The sequence below is a fragment of the Coffea eugenioides genome, chromosome 7, assembly GCF_003713205.1.
Source record: "Coffea eugenioides isolate CCC68of chromosome 7, Ceug_1.0, whole genome shotgun sequence".
Taxonomy (NCBI): domain Eukaryota; kingdom Viridiplantae; phylum Streptophyta; class Magnoliopsida; order Gentianales; family Rubiaceae; genus Coffea; species Coffea eugenioides.
Window position 1 is genome coordinate 4,612,030 of NC_040041.1, and position 15,496 is coordinate 4,627,525.

General features: G+C 34.8%; 2 protein-coding genes across 3 annotated transcripts; one reads left to right on the forward strand and one right to left on the reverse strand.

Annotated features, from left to right (window-relative positions):
- Nucleotides 1-4,266: 4,266 nt before the first annotated feature.
- LOC113778533 (pentatricopeptide repeat-containing protein At5g66520-like) lies at nt 4,267-6,393 on the forward strand. Of its 2 annotated transcripts, none has more exons than XM_027323969.1 (2): nt 4,267-6,068; nt 6,167-6,393. In XM_027323969.1, the coding sequence occupies exon 1, from the start codon at nt 4,374-4,376 to the stop codon at nt 5,979-5,981; it is 1,608 nt and encodes a 535-aa protein (XP_027179770.1). In that variant the 5' UTR covers nt 4,267-4,373; the 3' UTR covers nt 5,982-6,068; nt 6,167-6,393. The 2 variants fall into 2 exon arrangements, with proteins under 2 accessions (XP_027179770.1, XP_027179771.1); XM_027323970.1 differs by having other exon boundaries at nt 6,193-6,393.
- A 2,756-nt stretch (nt 6,394-9,149) lies between these two features.
- Nucleotides 9,150-10,149, reverse strand: LOC113777427. Its single transcript, XM_027322506.1, has one exon. The coding sequence runs from the start codon at nt 10,021-10,023 to the stop codon at nt 9,337-9,339; it is 687 nt and encodes a 228-aa protein (XP_027178307.1). The 5' UTR covers nt 10,024-10,149; the 3' UTR covers nt 9,150-9,336.
- Between the last annotated feature and the right edge of the window lie 5,347 nt (nt 10,150-15,496).

The following is a 15,496-nucleotide window of genomic DNA, read 5'->3' on the forward strand; positions in this document are numbered from 1 at the left end:
TGGATTTGATTGAGTGAGTGGAGTGGAGTGAAGTGTATCTCTCTCTCTCTCTCTCTTTCTCTCTCCCAAATTCTTCTCTCTTTCTTTGCTCTTTTTCGGTCTGCCTGTCAAGCAGAGCGAGAAAGTGTAGGGGTTGGGAAAAGGCAAATGATGGCCGTTGATTGAACCGTACGGGGGAATCCTTGCCGTAGATTTGAGAAGAATGATGTGACAGGAGGCATGTGCCACCATCCTTCAGTGGTCGTTGTCAGAGTACGGACATCAATTCATTACTATATTCAAAAATACCAACACACACTCCTCAATTTAAGTACTCCTACTTGTATACACAATGTGAAATTTCGTTCCCCCTCTACTTATACTCTACATACTTACGTTGTACATACATATGCTCGTGTCTGAGTTACTGCATCTTTTTGTTGTACGCTAATAATTTTTCATCCCAAGGTCGGTCGGTACTTCCTGTGACAGTTTTAATTGGCTTTTTTCGATGTAATCTCTACTCACATTGAGTCTTTTTCTCCTTTCTCCTAGGTTAAGTTATGCGAATTTTACCGTTGCGACAAAAAAAAGATCAATCTGATACGAGGATTAATTAATTAGTACTGCAAACAAATCAATCGAGCTAATTGATTCCATTTGAATTAGATTGAGTTTGAATTCCTATTTAAACTCCAATATATATATATATATATATATATGAGATATAAAAGGTGATAATGCTAATTAAAAAGAGAAAAAAGATTATTGAAAAAGACATTAGCTAGTGTTTATATTCGGCAAAGCCCACGTTTGTCTTGTGAATATTATTGTTAATTATGTAGTTTGGATGGAAATTTCAGGGCAATAGGATGGACGAAGAATAGTAGCAGCACTAGTAGTAGTACTTTTTACTGTTGATATGAAAAGATCAAGTGAATTCTTTGTTTGATAAGAGGAGAGGAGGTGGAATTAAATAAATAGATTTGTGGGTAAGGTGTGGGGGAGAGCTAATTAATAATTTGGAGTGTGGACCTTGGTTCTTTTCTTTTTTTCTTTTTTTTTTTTTTTTTTGTGGGTATGGAGAGATGGTCCATGGCCTTGGAGGAAGGATGAAGGTAGAAAGGAGGGGGACCAGTACTTTGGTCATACTGGTACCAACACCACTATATATTCCTTGGCTGAATTTCATGATAGGTACTATCATGCTGCTTTGAATGAAAAGGATTTTGTATGATTAAGAGAGAAAGGAGGTCTTGTTTTTCTTGGAGGTAAAATTGTGCTTAGGCTTATCCATTAAACAGAAATATTCCACTCCTCTTCCAACCTACTTCTTTCATTAACTGTTTCTCCTCCTAGTTCCATGTTTTTTTTTTTTTTAGTGTACTAGTTTTCTCATTAAAAATGCTTGTGTCTTCTATCTCCCATTTTTGCGGACAATCCTCAAGAATACTAGGACTAGTTTTCTTCAATCTTTATGTCTTCGATGTTCAATTTTGTGTGGATGAGGCAAAGGGAAGCTGATGAAAGTTGTTGGTCATAAAAACATGGGAATGTCTCGCTGCCTGAACCTAGAGGTTTTGAAACGAGGGAGCCCAACAATTTTCTGCTATAATAAAGGGTTGGCTATGCATGTCAAATCAACATATCTTGGTTCTGTATTTATAAATTTTGGTACCACTGAATTTCTAGCTGGAAGATTGTCCTTACAAATCTCACTAGGTGTTAAGTCGAATTTACTCTGGTTTTGTTCACAAGCGCATATCTATTCTATTCTTCAAGGTACGTGTTTCAGGAAGGACTCGAGACATTCTTGAGTAATTATATGTTGCGTTTACTGCTCGATGACAAAGTGCAGAACCATAGGTCCATAACGCGGCTGCTGTGCTTCCACAAATGCGAAGAATCATATTGAAAACATCATGCAAAGCACGGAGATTGAAGAAGCGTTCAAGTGATTTTTTTTTTTATTTTTTGAGGGGCTAAATTCACACCTTCACATCCTATGTTCACACCCTAAAGATCAATATGACATCAAGGGTGCATTTTATAAAACTGATGTTTGAAAACTGAAATATGAAATCTGAATCCATTAAATTATTGAATTGTTAATCACTAAATTTGATACATTCGAGTGTATATCACATTAAGTGATAAGTGAATAGTTTATCATTTATTTTTTGGAGTAAATTTTGCCTAGAAAATTCAGTGTTATCTAATTAATTCAGATATTCAGCTTTTTTGTCGTTAAACACATCTGAACGTATTAAGATCTGAATCTATTAAATTTAAATATCGAATTGAGTTATTGAACAGGGTCTAAGGCCCTTTACATTCATTAGTTTTCTTCTAATCTTTTGCAATTTCAATTTTACGCTTTCATACACAGCAAGTAATTTGCTTAGCATTGTTCTTTTAAATATTTCTTCCATTAACTTTTTCTTCTAAAAGTTTTCAATTAAAGTCTCGGGGTCTTGAAAATTCTTGTGCTTATAGGATGTGTAATGTATATTTTAAATTTATTTTTCTCTTTTTTTTTTTTTTTTTTTTTGCTTTTCTCAGCATCTAGCAATCAATCATACCATTCACGATCCTTGTAAAATATTTCTAATATTTCGGCATTTATATGTAACCCCATTTGAGGTTTTTGTTGTTAATTAAATATTATGCCAAATTTAATAAGGATCATTGGATGGTCTTTTTATATTTTCCAGTTTCTTTTATGAGATGCACATGTATTATGTTGAAAGGATGAAATTATTTGTGTAGCGACACTTTTGAAGTACACAAGATATCTAACTCTATTACCTAACTTGATCCCTTTCATGAATTTATTATTGTTTAAAAATACTTAATCCAGTACAAATTATCAAAAACAACATGAAATGAATTTAAAAAAAAAAACTAGAAAAATAATTGAAAGAATGGTGTTATGTCAAATTATTTTTATTATATGAGATGATAATATTGGAATCGTAAAAAATTATAAGTGATAAGGACTTAATTGTTATATTGTAGACAGGAAATGGATTTAGGATAAGAGGGTATGAATTTAGCCCCTCCTTTTTTTTCCCATTTAAACATGATGTGACAAAAAATTGACTTGCAAATTTTTGCAACTTGCAAAACGAAGTCCATATGTGGATTAGTTTAAAGATCAAATCCAGTCGTTCGATTCATTAAAGTAGTCCTTATGAGTACCATCGGTAAGACCGAGTCCCATGTACCTTGGTCCGTGAGAATCAGAACATAATAGGACTCCCTTAGTATAAAATTAAATTCTGCAAAATAAAATAGAAAAAGAACGAAGGTGTGTAATTTAAGACTTATAGTAAGTGTGTATAACTTTAAGGACCAAAATCGATTCACTTTAAATATTAAGGATTAAAATAACATCTAATTTCCTACAATACTTTGAAGGACAGTTAGGAGAACTTGACCTATACACTCTTTTTATTTTTTAATATTTTTACCGTTTGAATTGGCATATTTTTCAAAAAAACGTTTTTCAAAATCAATAATATTACAGTAATATACAAATAAAAAATAATTCAAAAAAATATCATCCATACAATATATCAAATATTTCAAAAAATATTTATAATAAAATTTTTTCTTATACACTGCTACAATAAAATATTTCAAAAACAGCTAATCCAAACGGAGTAGTGCAAAGGTTGCCTTGAACATTTGTGTCACGAAAAATAAAAAATAAAAAAAAAGAAGAAAAACTCAAAGCATGCCAAGTTGGAAAATCAGATTTTGCAGAACTTCATTCGAAGACAATGAAAACAGGTTTTTTTTTTTATTTTCATATACTTCCGTTTGAGAATTTTATTTACCAAAATGTTATGCATAAATTTTGTGATTCTAAATTTATGCCATGATTTTTTTGTAAAAAATAAAATAGATGAGGTAATGAAATCAGCTGTACCGGCGCAGCGTTTCCACATGCTTAAAGAAACGAACAGAGGTCCTCTTCAGAGTCCCTGGTCGATCCGGCCAAGCTAAGCATGAATCCAGCGGTTCTTCTTGGATCTCATCTGCCCAATCTACTAAAGTCGTCAGCAAGTCATCTTCTCATTCTCGTAGTCCCCATCTGTACAATTTCGTATGTTTTAGAATTTAGGTAGCCAACAAAGAACCTATGTCCACATCTTCCAAAAACAAAATATTGATCAAGATTTTGCCAACAAATTGAGGCCCTCATTGTCATATCCCAGCCCAGATGGTCATGACCAAATTCACTGCATTTTCCTTTAATTTCCATGAATCCCACAATTATATATCTTAGTGTGATGTGTTAATAAGTGCTAGATTCTGAAACCAGATTGGCAAATTCTGAGGTTACATCTACTTGTACTCTTGTACTAGTATGACATATTACACGTGCGATGGTGTCGCATTTTGCCTCCAAATATTTGAAATCTAGTTACAAAGCTATTTCCCTCCTGGACCAACCATGTCTATCTTTGTCACAGCTCAAGCAAATCCAATGCCACCTGATTGTCTCCGGGACCATTGCCGACCCTTTTGCTGCTGGGAAACTCCTTTCGCGCTTTGGAATCTCGGAAAAGAGCGATCTTTCACATGCTTATGCCCTTTTTCGCCTCATTCCTAATCGGTCCCCTTTTATATGGAACACCATCATTAGAGCTTTTACTGAACATAGTCAGCTCAATGGTGCTATTTTACTGTCTAAAGAAATGCTGGGAAATGGGTTTTGGTACAATAATTATACTTTTTCGTTTGTTTTTCGGGCTTGTTCCGAGCTAAAGGATGTTTCTTTGGGATTGATGTATCATACCCATGTGATAAAATTGGGTTGGGAAGTTTATGATTTTGTGCAGAATGGTTTGATTCATTTTTATGCTACTTGTGATTGTATGGACATTGCTAGGAAGTTGTTTGATGCGAGTAAAACTCGTGACGTGATTACCTGGACTGCTGTGATTAATGGGTACGTGAAGCGTGGGAACATTGGGTTTGCAAAAGAGTTGTTTGATCAAATGCCGGAAAAGAATGCTGTTTCTTGGAGTACTATGATTAATGGGCATGTCCAAAGTGGCTTATTTTTGGAGGCTTTGGAGATGTTTGATGATATGCAAGTTGCTGGTATCGGGCCAAACCATGCTGCAATTGTAGGTGCATTGTCTGCTTGTGCTTTTCTTGGTGCTCTGGATCAAGGCACGTGGATTCACGCCTATATGAAGAGGAACAAGATTGAGTTGGACAGAGCATTAGGAACAGCCCTTGTTGATATGTATGCCAAGTGCGGGTGCATTGAGATGGCCTGTCATGTTTTTGAGGAGATTCCTCGTAAGGACGTGCTTGCTTACACATCTTTCATTTCAGGCTTGGCTAATCACGGTGAAAGTGCAAGGGCAATGGAGGTATTCAATAGGATGGAGAGTGAGGGTGTTGGGCCAAATGAGGTCACATTTATTTGTGTTCTGAACGCCTGTAGCAGAATGGGGTTGGTAGAAGAAGGGTTGAGAATATTTGAAAGCATTAAAGGAGTTTATGGGATGGAACCTGTGGTTCAGCATTATGGTTGTTTGGTAGACCTTCTAGGCAGAGCAGGAATGCTTGAACAGGCAAGAAAGGTTGTGAAAGAGATGCCTGTGAAGCCTGATTCCTATGTATTGGGAGCATTACTTAACGCTTGCAGGGTTCATAGTGACATTGATCTGGGAAAAGAAATGGTCAAGGGACTGGCAGATCAGAGTCTTGACCATGGCGGAGTTCATGTTCTTCTGTCAAATATTTATGCAGCTATTAACAAATGGGATGATGCGGAGAGTGTTCGGAAGGTAATGGATGAGAAGAAGGTGAAAAAGGTGCCTGGCTGTAGCATGATTGATTTGGATGGAATGACTTGTGAGTTTGTTGCTGGAGACAGGTCTCGTGTTAATATGGATGAAATTAGTTTTTGTTCGCTGGTGGTCGACAGTCACTTGAAATCTCTAGGATATGATGAATATGAGATTAGTTTAGAGTAGCTATTGTATAAGATTTTTCTAGTTCTTCTCTTGCTCATACAGCTGTGGCTGATAGCTCAGAGCACAATTGGTAAAACTAATGGCAGAGTGAGCATTCTGATCCTTGTGGTTTTGACGACTAGTGCTGTTTCCTTCATTCTTAATTTATTACTACTCCATCTCTGCAACTGTTCTTTTGTTTTCAGTTAACAGGAATTGAATCCCTTTGCAGAACATGTCAGAGTGTGCTTGTTTGTAAGCAAGGCTGCCTGCTGAACGCCAAGGTCGACTCAACCATACGGAGGTTCAACACTATTAGAGAGCCTAAAACATTTGAAAAGAAGGGGAAAAAGGGGAAGAGCCATTTCACTGGTTCTAAGCAGCACAGCATGGCCAGCAACGTCTATCCGCGGCCGAGCCCATCTAACTCTGCATTGAGTGCTTCGTCCTTCTAACATTGGTGTAAGCACTCCTTAAAAAAAATTACAATATTTAACTAAAGCATGGGTTTTTTTTAATGAATTTTCTGTAATTTCTTTGTTTTTCCATTATGTATTGTTAGTTATTCTATTGTATTTTGTATTCTACCCTATGAGTGATTTTTTGGAACTTATAGGAACAAGAAAAAAATTAAAATGGAATATTCATGAAGAATATATGGTGATTTAATAGATGTTGGCACCTATATAGAGTACATAAAATGAAATAGAAGATTCTTTGCGATCTATCGGGCACCTATATATCAGAAGAATCCTTTACAAAATTTTGATACTGATGAATGAAATTCATCTCAAATAAGCTGACCAAACAAAATTTCTCAAGTGATAATTTTGTTACTCATTATGAAAATATTCACCGGAACAGGGGAAAAAAAACACCAAAACAAGTTGGGCGTATGGAAGGAAGAACAGAGAAGTATCTAGTAAGCATTTTTTTAAAATTGGTAAGTTAACTTAAAATCTTATATAACTGGCAAATCCTTAAATGCCCTCATGATGTATCCTGTGTGAGAGTATTAATAAGCAATAATGAATCCAAACAAATGTTGCTATGAAGCATAAAATGAAGACGGAAAAGAGCAAAATATTTGTGAATTTATTGCATTTACACCGAAAAATCTCCTACTCATTGTGACGAGGTCAGGGCATTGGACTTCAATAATGAACTTCAAACTAGTGTTGCAATGAAGCATAAAAATTAGAATTCTAATAATCTATTATTAGCAACTCTATTAACCTTTTTTTTTTTTTTTTGGTAATTATTAACCCGCTTTGATTTGGCTAATTGGACTTTAGATGAGAGTCCTCAAAGCCCAATCACATGGTACTTCTGGGGATTCGCCGAGAATTGCAGGAGAAGATTACACTTTGGGGAAGAAAGCATTTTGGCAGATGACAAAAGAGAAACGGAATTCCTTTTCCCCGTAACATCCACTGAGAACAAAGTGCATGGTAAAACGACCTTAATATTGGTAAAGCCATCATAGAGAACCCAACGGTTTACGGTAACAGCCTGGTAGAGAATTACTAGCAACAAATATATGAGGTGCAAAAAAACTTAATAGTGCATGCACATCTTGACAGCAATAATCATAATGTTTAAGGAGATGATGAACGCCAAGGGAACGACTGGAAATGACAGTGACTGCCAAGGGAAGACGGACCAAAAGAGCATCAAGAATAGAGACGCCGGCGTACCTAGCCTCCCAATCTTTCTTCCCCTCCAAGCTGCACACGATACGAAAAACACACGTCTTGCTGCAGAGGAAGATGTCGGGTCAAGCAAGAAATTCGATCAAATTCAAACTCAAACTCCCCATTTCCAGCTATTTTGGATATGTTCAAGGGCTTCAAACCAATCTGGTTCAAAAAATATGCCACCGAGTTCCTCGTGGCTTGAAGTTACCGGAAAAGCCTTGTTAATTGAGCCATGAGAAATTGAAACTCGCACTTTTATGAAAGGACAGATAATTCACTGTTTACCACCGGAAATGACCCAGATGATTCCCTACAGCGCTCCTTTAGAATCTTTAGCAAGGCCTATGCGATTCATAAAGGTCTACCGCAACACAAAAAATACTCCATGAAATTAAAATAGCATAGACGAGACACAAGTTGCACGCTAGACAAAGAACACAGCTCCCAGTGGCTCATTGATTTACTCGACGCGTCAGAAAGGACATACAAATTAACACAGATATTCCAAAGAAACCCACATTTAACAGGAAGACACACTTCAAACCCATTATCCAAAAGTTCCTTGTACTGTTAACCAGGCATGTAGAATACAGCACCGTCTCTGATTTGGTGCGCTTCCCATGGAGGGGATAAAACCAAGAGCAAGTTTCATAGTTTGAAACAGAGCCGGAAAGAGCCTCCAAATTGATTTAAGATTCATCCAACACATTAAGAAGTTGGAAACCTGAGAATAATCTTTAGTGACCTATAATTTCAGATGAAACTGTTCCCAGCTATATCAGCACCTAAAAGGCTGACGAAGAAATGGACAGAAAAAACCCTTCATTGTATCACTTAAGTTGTGCTAGCAAGTCAAAAAAAACTACAAAATTGTTGGTATGTGCATTGATGACCAGAAAACAAATGACCAATCATTCCCCACGGAGAAAACAAACGACCAATCATTCCATAAACACTACTTCCAGAGTGCTCCCTCAATATCTTTGGGAAAAGATCACAGCGAACAGTTAATACTAACATTTCAAGAAATGGTGTCATCGAATAACTTCTGCAATTAACTACTGATGCCATCTATGAATTAAATCACATTACCTATAACTAATCTATCTACAATCACTGACTAAGTTTGCGATGAGCTCTGTTTCCCATAGCGGTAACACCAAATTAATCCCCATACTAGGAAAAAAAGCACCTTCAAACAGGATACTGTGATCTAATTATCAATCTGCCAAGAGCAACACAATCAATATAGAAGTGTCAAAAGAGCATACTGAGAACTCATTTACAGAAACAAGCACTAAGATTTCTCTGACCACAAAACATCATCCAGGCTGACAAATCACGTCATCGTCAGTAAAAGGACTTCACAAAGGAACACGCTCATCTAATCGCATGGATGACCAACTAGAGTAACATACAGACAGCAAACATTCAACCGATCAACAAGCAACAAAGAAATCCCAAGAACGCAGCATTAAACGCAATAGTGACATCAAAGAATTGCATTCAATAAACCATACTAACATTCATTGACACCATCAACAATATATAACTGAGTGTAAACATATGCAGTAATATTTGAGTAATACTCAACAATTAGACATAAAGTCAACAGCATGAATCCCCCTTGAATTGAAACCCAACACCTAGAAACCCCCCACCAAAGACCAAATAAAATCTCAAGCAACCTCTTTCTGCGGCACGGAATTGAAATCCTTGTTCTTCACCAAATCCACATCGCCTGGAATAGCAATGTATCCAATCTTCTTAGGGCTAGCAACATCGTCTCCATTGTCGTAACCATCATCGTCATCGTCAGAATCGTCAAAATCAAAACGGTGCGGCGAAAACAAAGACCAGATCAAAAACATCGTGGCAGCTGTTAAAGCCCCACAACCCACCCCGAAAAGCAAAGCGCCCACAACGCTCATGATATCCTTAGTCCGATCTCTAATCGAACTCGTGGAGACCGACGAATAAATCCCCAGCGGCATCACCGACGACTCCACCGACGATCGCTGCTGCTTCTCCTCCTCGGCAGCTGGCACTTCCTCGAAATAGAGAGGAAAAGGGTTGGCCCGGGTGCGACGGAGGGAGAGATAGGAGACATAGGGGCGGGTTTCTTCACGGGAGTTGACGGTGGTGAAGAAGAAAGTCAAGAATTTCGGGGAATAGGAGTGGAATTTGGGGAGGATTTCGAAGTTAGGGTTTTGAGGAAAGGAAGCGGCAGTTGTGGTGGTGGAGGGGTAATAGGAGGTGGTGGTGGTGTAAAAAAAGAGGGTTTTGCAGGGTCTAGCGGTAGCGGTAAGGGAGAGGAGAGAGAGGGAGAGGAGGAATAGAGAGAGGGAAGAGGCAGAGGTGGCCATTGACGCGTTGCAGTCTCTGTGTGTGTGTGTGTGTGAGGGTGAGGGTGTCGGTGTTGAAATGAAATGAAAAGGAAAAGCCAAAAAGGTCGAGGAGCGAGGGTTAGGTAACGTTCAGGTGAAAAGAGTGAGGAGACTGGGGAGTGGGTTAATTTCGGGTGACCTTGCTTGACTAGCATACCTTCTACTTTTCCAAGCGGAACCACAATTTCCACGAAAATAAAAAATAATATGTGATTTTAAATTTTTATTAAATCCATAATGTGTGGATTTGGCAAAAAAAATAAAATAAAAGAAAAATAAAAAATGTGCTCGAGTCAATTTGGTACACAGGTTATCTCTTTATTCGTGAATGCGTGAGGTGACCGTCACTTTTTCTTAGAACATAGAGGTTTGGAATTCTAATACCGCTGTTCCTTTCTCGTTTTTTAAAGGGATAATTTCAGATACCTCTCTTGAGGTTTCTGACAGTCTTACTTTCCTCTCTTATAATTTCAAAAATATCACAAACTTTTCCTAAAACTAAATAGGCAGTCTCAAAGTAGACCCAATTAAAAAATACAAACAATAAAAAATGAGGAGTTGGAGAGAGAAACAACTATATATCATAAATACCCTGATTATCTTGTATTAGTGATTTATCTATATGACTAATACTAATTTGCCTATAATCACCTTATACGGGGTGATCTATGAGGTACAATCAATTTACAAACATGTACATTATGTTAGATGTTAGTTACTTTCCTGTTTCTATATTGGTTAAAGGATTCTAATTTATCGTTAATTACATTAATTGTGTTTATAACTAACTTTACGAAATTTGTCCTGATAATCACGAAATATTAGAGAGATAGTTTATTTTAATAAGTAGCATGTATATAAATACTTAGTGAATATACAATTTGGTTGAAATAATGTACACCGTGTTATTGATCAAATACGATGCATAGAAATTGTTGAACATGCAATTATTTATTCACATGCATATTGCAATTAGTCATCGCAGCAATATGCATAATACAATGGTATGCATACATTTGGAATGATTATTGGTGTTTTGACCTACTTGTGCATCTCCTTACAAGCTGCAGTAGATATATAGTTTTATCTATATGACTAATATTAATTTGCCTATAAACACCTTACACGGGATAATCTATGAGGTGCAATCAGTTTATAAACATGTACATCATGTTAGATGTTAGTTACTTGTCTGTTTCTGTATTGGTTAAAGGATTTTAATTTATCGTTAATTACATTAATTGTGTTTATAACTAACTTCACCAAATTTGTCATAATAATCACAAAATATTAGCTAACTTGTGAGGGTATTTAAGTTTTTTTTTGTCATAATGATGTAAGATATGGGATCTAAAATTCTGACAGGGGAGATTTGTGATATTTTTGAAACCACGAGGGAGGAGGGTGAGACTGTTAGAAACCTTATGGGAGGTATCTGAAATTATCCCTTTTTAAAATCACACATTGCTATTGCTAGAAAAATATTTAAAAATTTATTATTTAAACAAAAAGTCCTTTCTTAATTATAATTTCTAGTAAAGGCACATATATCATATTCATGTAGTATGCGGGTCTAAATAACGAAATTGCGTTCAATTTAGGGATTTGCTTTGTTGATTGCAGCATGTTGGATTCATAAAACTAACATTTTGACCTATGCTATACACGGATTTATATTCCAATTCAAAATAATAATATGTACTTATATATTGTTGTACATGATAGAGTATATGAAAAAGATTAAAAATTTTAAAGAAGTTATACTTAACATGTTAGAAAAAAAATTTACTCTGTGAACACAAAATGGATTTCTTAATTTTAACATCTTAAATAAATTGAAACCAATATTTGTTTGCCAATTGTTTGTCAATATATAGTAAGAATTTGAATAACATAATTTAATTTATAATGATTTACATGATAGAATAATTACAAACCTACTTATCAATAGCCGACACAAATAAATCATGTTATGTCCTTATATCAAAAATTATAATATAAAAAACATAAATTATAACTAATTCATTTTTCTCAATTTTAGAAAAAAATTCTCTCCAATCTTGTACCCTTAAAATTGTTGAGCGCTTATAGAATAGTATTTTTCATATACTTTAAAATGGATTGCAAAAAATTCTTTGTAAGATGCAAAATAAAGTTTCTAAAATTATTAAAAGCTATTATCTTTTTTGTCATTTCTTACCTACCAACTAGCCATTCGCTGCTTTTTATGACTTTTACTAGGAAGGGAATACCCGCGTATCGCGCGGGTGTTTGGTGCCTGTGCTTAAAGAAGATTTTACAGTAGTTCAAGCGAATATAAAAAAACTCACGCACATTGAGTAACAATATGAAATAACAAAATATCTAATGTATACTGGGAGATGGAGAAGGAAATTATGCATGCTATCTTGCTTGGTTCATATATTTTGAAACAAACACTTGTATATGAGCTTTTCATTAACAAGACTAAATGAACTTTAAATAGATACCCTAACGATTCAGAGAATGGCAATAAACAAAATGATTATCCACTTAAAGATGCATCTACACAACATTTTTGTTAATGAAAGTAGCCAACTTTTTTAGCAACGACAAAGCCTAGCCTCGAAATGTTTGGTTCCATCAGAGGATTCAACAACGGATCATCAACCCCCGTAGATTTTGGGTGAATATAATGCCAAATGCCCTTAACATAGGCGTTCGCCTGTAATTTCGTTAACTCAATACTGATTATATCTTTCCCCCAAAAATAAGGATAATTGAGAAAAATTACATCAAAATCGAAGTTGTCTAGTATCTCCAGCCAAACCCTTGATGCCATGTTATGTGTTAAATTGCCACCAGTACTATCCCCACCAAAAAACACCCTATCAAAGCCAGCATAATCCCTAAGCTATACCTCAGGACCCTCGCCATTTGAATGAGGGGCAACCCATTTGACTGCAATCTAAAAATCTTTATAAGCAATAGGCAAAGGATACTCAGGGGCGAGCAGATAGTTAATTGAAACTGTTACAATACCAACTTCTGCAACTACTACATTAAGGTGCGCATGATATGTAGGAGATAAGGCAGATTTGATCAAAAAGCTTCTACCATGTAAGTAGACCAAAATAGGAAGTTTTGTATCTTCAAACCTATTCCAACAAAATCACACCATTTAAATTGTATAGAACAACCAATTTTGTGGGGAAACAATAATATCAACATTAAATTGCGCTAACAGAGTATCCAATTTTGGAATAAAAGCATTTAGCTAACAATAGAAATTACGATTTTACAAAGCAAATCATACCATTAAAAAAAAGAATGAAACCTCACCTCAAGTTGAACCGCTAAGAATAGCTTCACCAGAGAACCATATTGAAATCCAGAATACCATGACAATACAAATAAGTATTTACCGGAAGACGAAATGAACATAACGGAAGAATATGAAGGGGCAGATATTTGAAGAATTGAAGTTGAAACTAATGCTCAATCATAAATTCCTTAATAAACCACATTGCCCCTTGCTTTAATTGAGATGAAAATGACGTTTGAAGTTTTTCAAGTTATAATAGCAAAGTAATAGTAATAATTGATACAAACCACAATGAATGTTTCTGCAAGGACATTCAAGTAATTACAACAGTAAAGAAACTATTATGGGTTGTACCCATTGTAGAAAATATGACCAAATAATCTCACATTCCCAAGCTGTCCAAACCTTTGAACAAATCATCACTATATCTTTTAGAATACAAGGACATTTCAGGAAACACAATAATACACATGTTATCTAAAGTAGTACCCAATATTATAACTACACTCAAAACAACCTCAAAAATCCCAAAATACCCCTACTCTTACGGTTGAAATTCAAAACCATTCTTTGACCCAAATTCATTCTTATATAGTATAAGGAAACATCCTATCATGGTGCTATCCTTCCTATCGTTTCTTGCCATCTCCGTCATATTCTCATAATTCTCTTCTTTAGACCCTCATCTTTTCGTACAACTTTGTTGTTTATTTTCTTTTTCGACTTTTTCTCGCTACTCTTTAATTTCTCAGCGTTCTCTTCTTCTCTGTCTCTAACTTTCAATTCTCACCACTTAATTTCTTATCCTTTTTTGCTTATCATTCTCTCAAGCCCTTGGATGGCCTCCAACCTCTATCCCGCATGGCTAACCTACTCCATTTCCCTTTCCTCTATTTCTCTCTTTTTTCTTCTACCCGTCCAATCAAAATAAAGTAATATCATAATTTTTCATTCGAGATATATTATATTATAAAAATTTATAGTTTTCTCTTATACACTTATAAGAATTGCATACATATATATGTATATAGCATGCTCGATATGTGTTGGAATTTTCTTTTTTGTAATAATTGTGATTGGCATTTCTCACATCTATTGGTTTGAGAGTCCTAACATTTTCATTTTTTATTCAAAATATAAGTTAACATATTGTCAATGTTACACTATTATAAAGTGAATTTGGTGAGTAAAATATGAAAATGAAAATTCAATACAAAAGTATAAAAACACCAAATTTAGTTATTTTCCATATACATTTTGAATTGAATAACTTCAAAGTTTCAAAAGAGAAGTTGAACACATATTCTATTGTTATTTTTTAAAATTTTTGGCAAAATTGGTGTTGTTGTTTATTATTATTTTTTGTCAAAAATAAAGATTTCAAACAAAAATTTTCATATCTAAAGGCTAATAGTACTTTGTTTTTTAGTTAGTGATTTCATAATTTAGGTTTCATGAATGGTAATCATTCTTGATTTTTTTAAATCCATGAGCAACGAATATTATTTCCTTTTTATTTTCTATATAATTTGCCCTTTTAGTTAGAATTACTAAGTTGAAGAGTAAAACATTATTATTATTTACTTTTTTTACTTTTAGTAGGTTTGGTGATGTTTCCTTTTTATTTAGGTTCACATTAATAGATTTCATATCAAATTTCTATGTAAGTGGAGCCACTTCCTACTATTTGAATTCAAAAGACATGAAAGGATATATAATAATTTAAAAAAGTCAAAATTCTATTAAAAAAAAAGAATGAATAATTGGAAGCATTCTAACTTGACCATACTAAAAACCCCTTCTCAAATTTATATACGTATAGATTAGATTGAGAATTATGATTTTTTTTAGGGGTTACGTCCTATCATTGATCCAAAAGATAGGTACAAAAAGAGGGAACGGTGAATGGAAACAGTCAAAATTGGCTTTGATGGAGTCCATATGTATACCCACGTTAGATTGAATTTAGCTTCATCCTAGATTTTATTTTCTGATAAATAGACAGATAGCACGTTCACATTTTAGCCTAAAATTCAATCCATCACTACAATTTTCGGTCCGTCTGGATTGCTATTTTTAAAATTTTTTATATAAAAATATATTGTAATAATATGATATATATATAAGGTGAAAATAAGATTAAAAAAT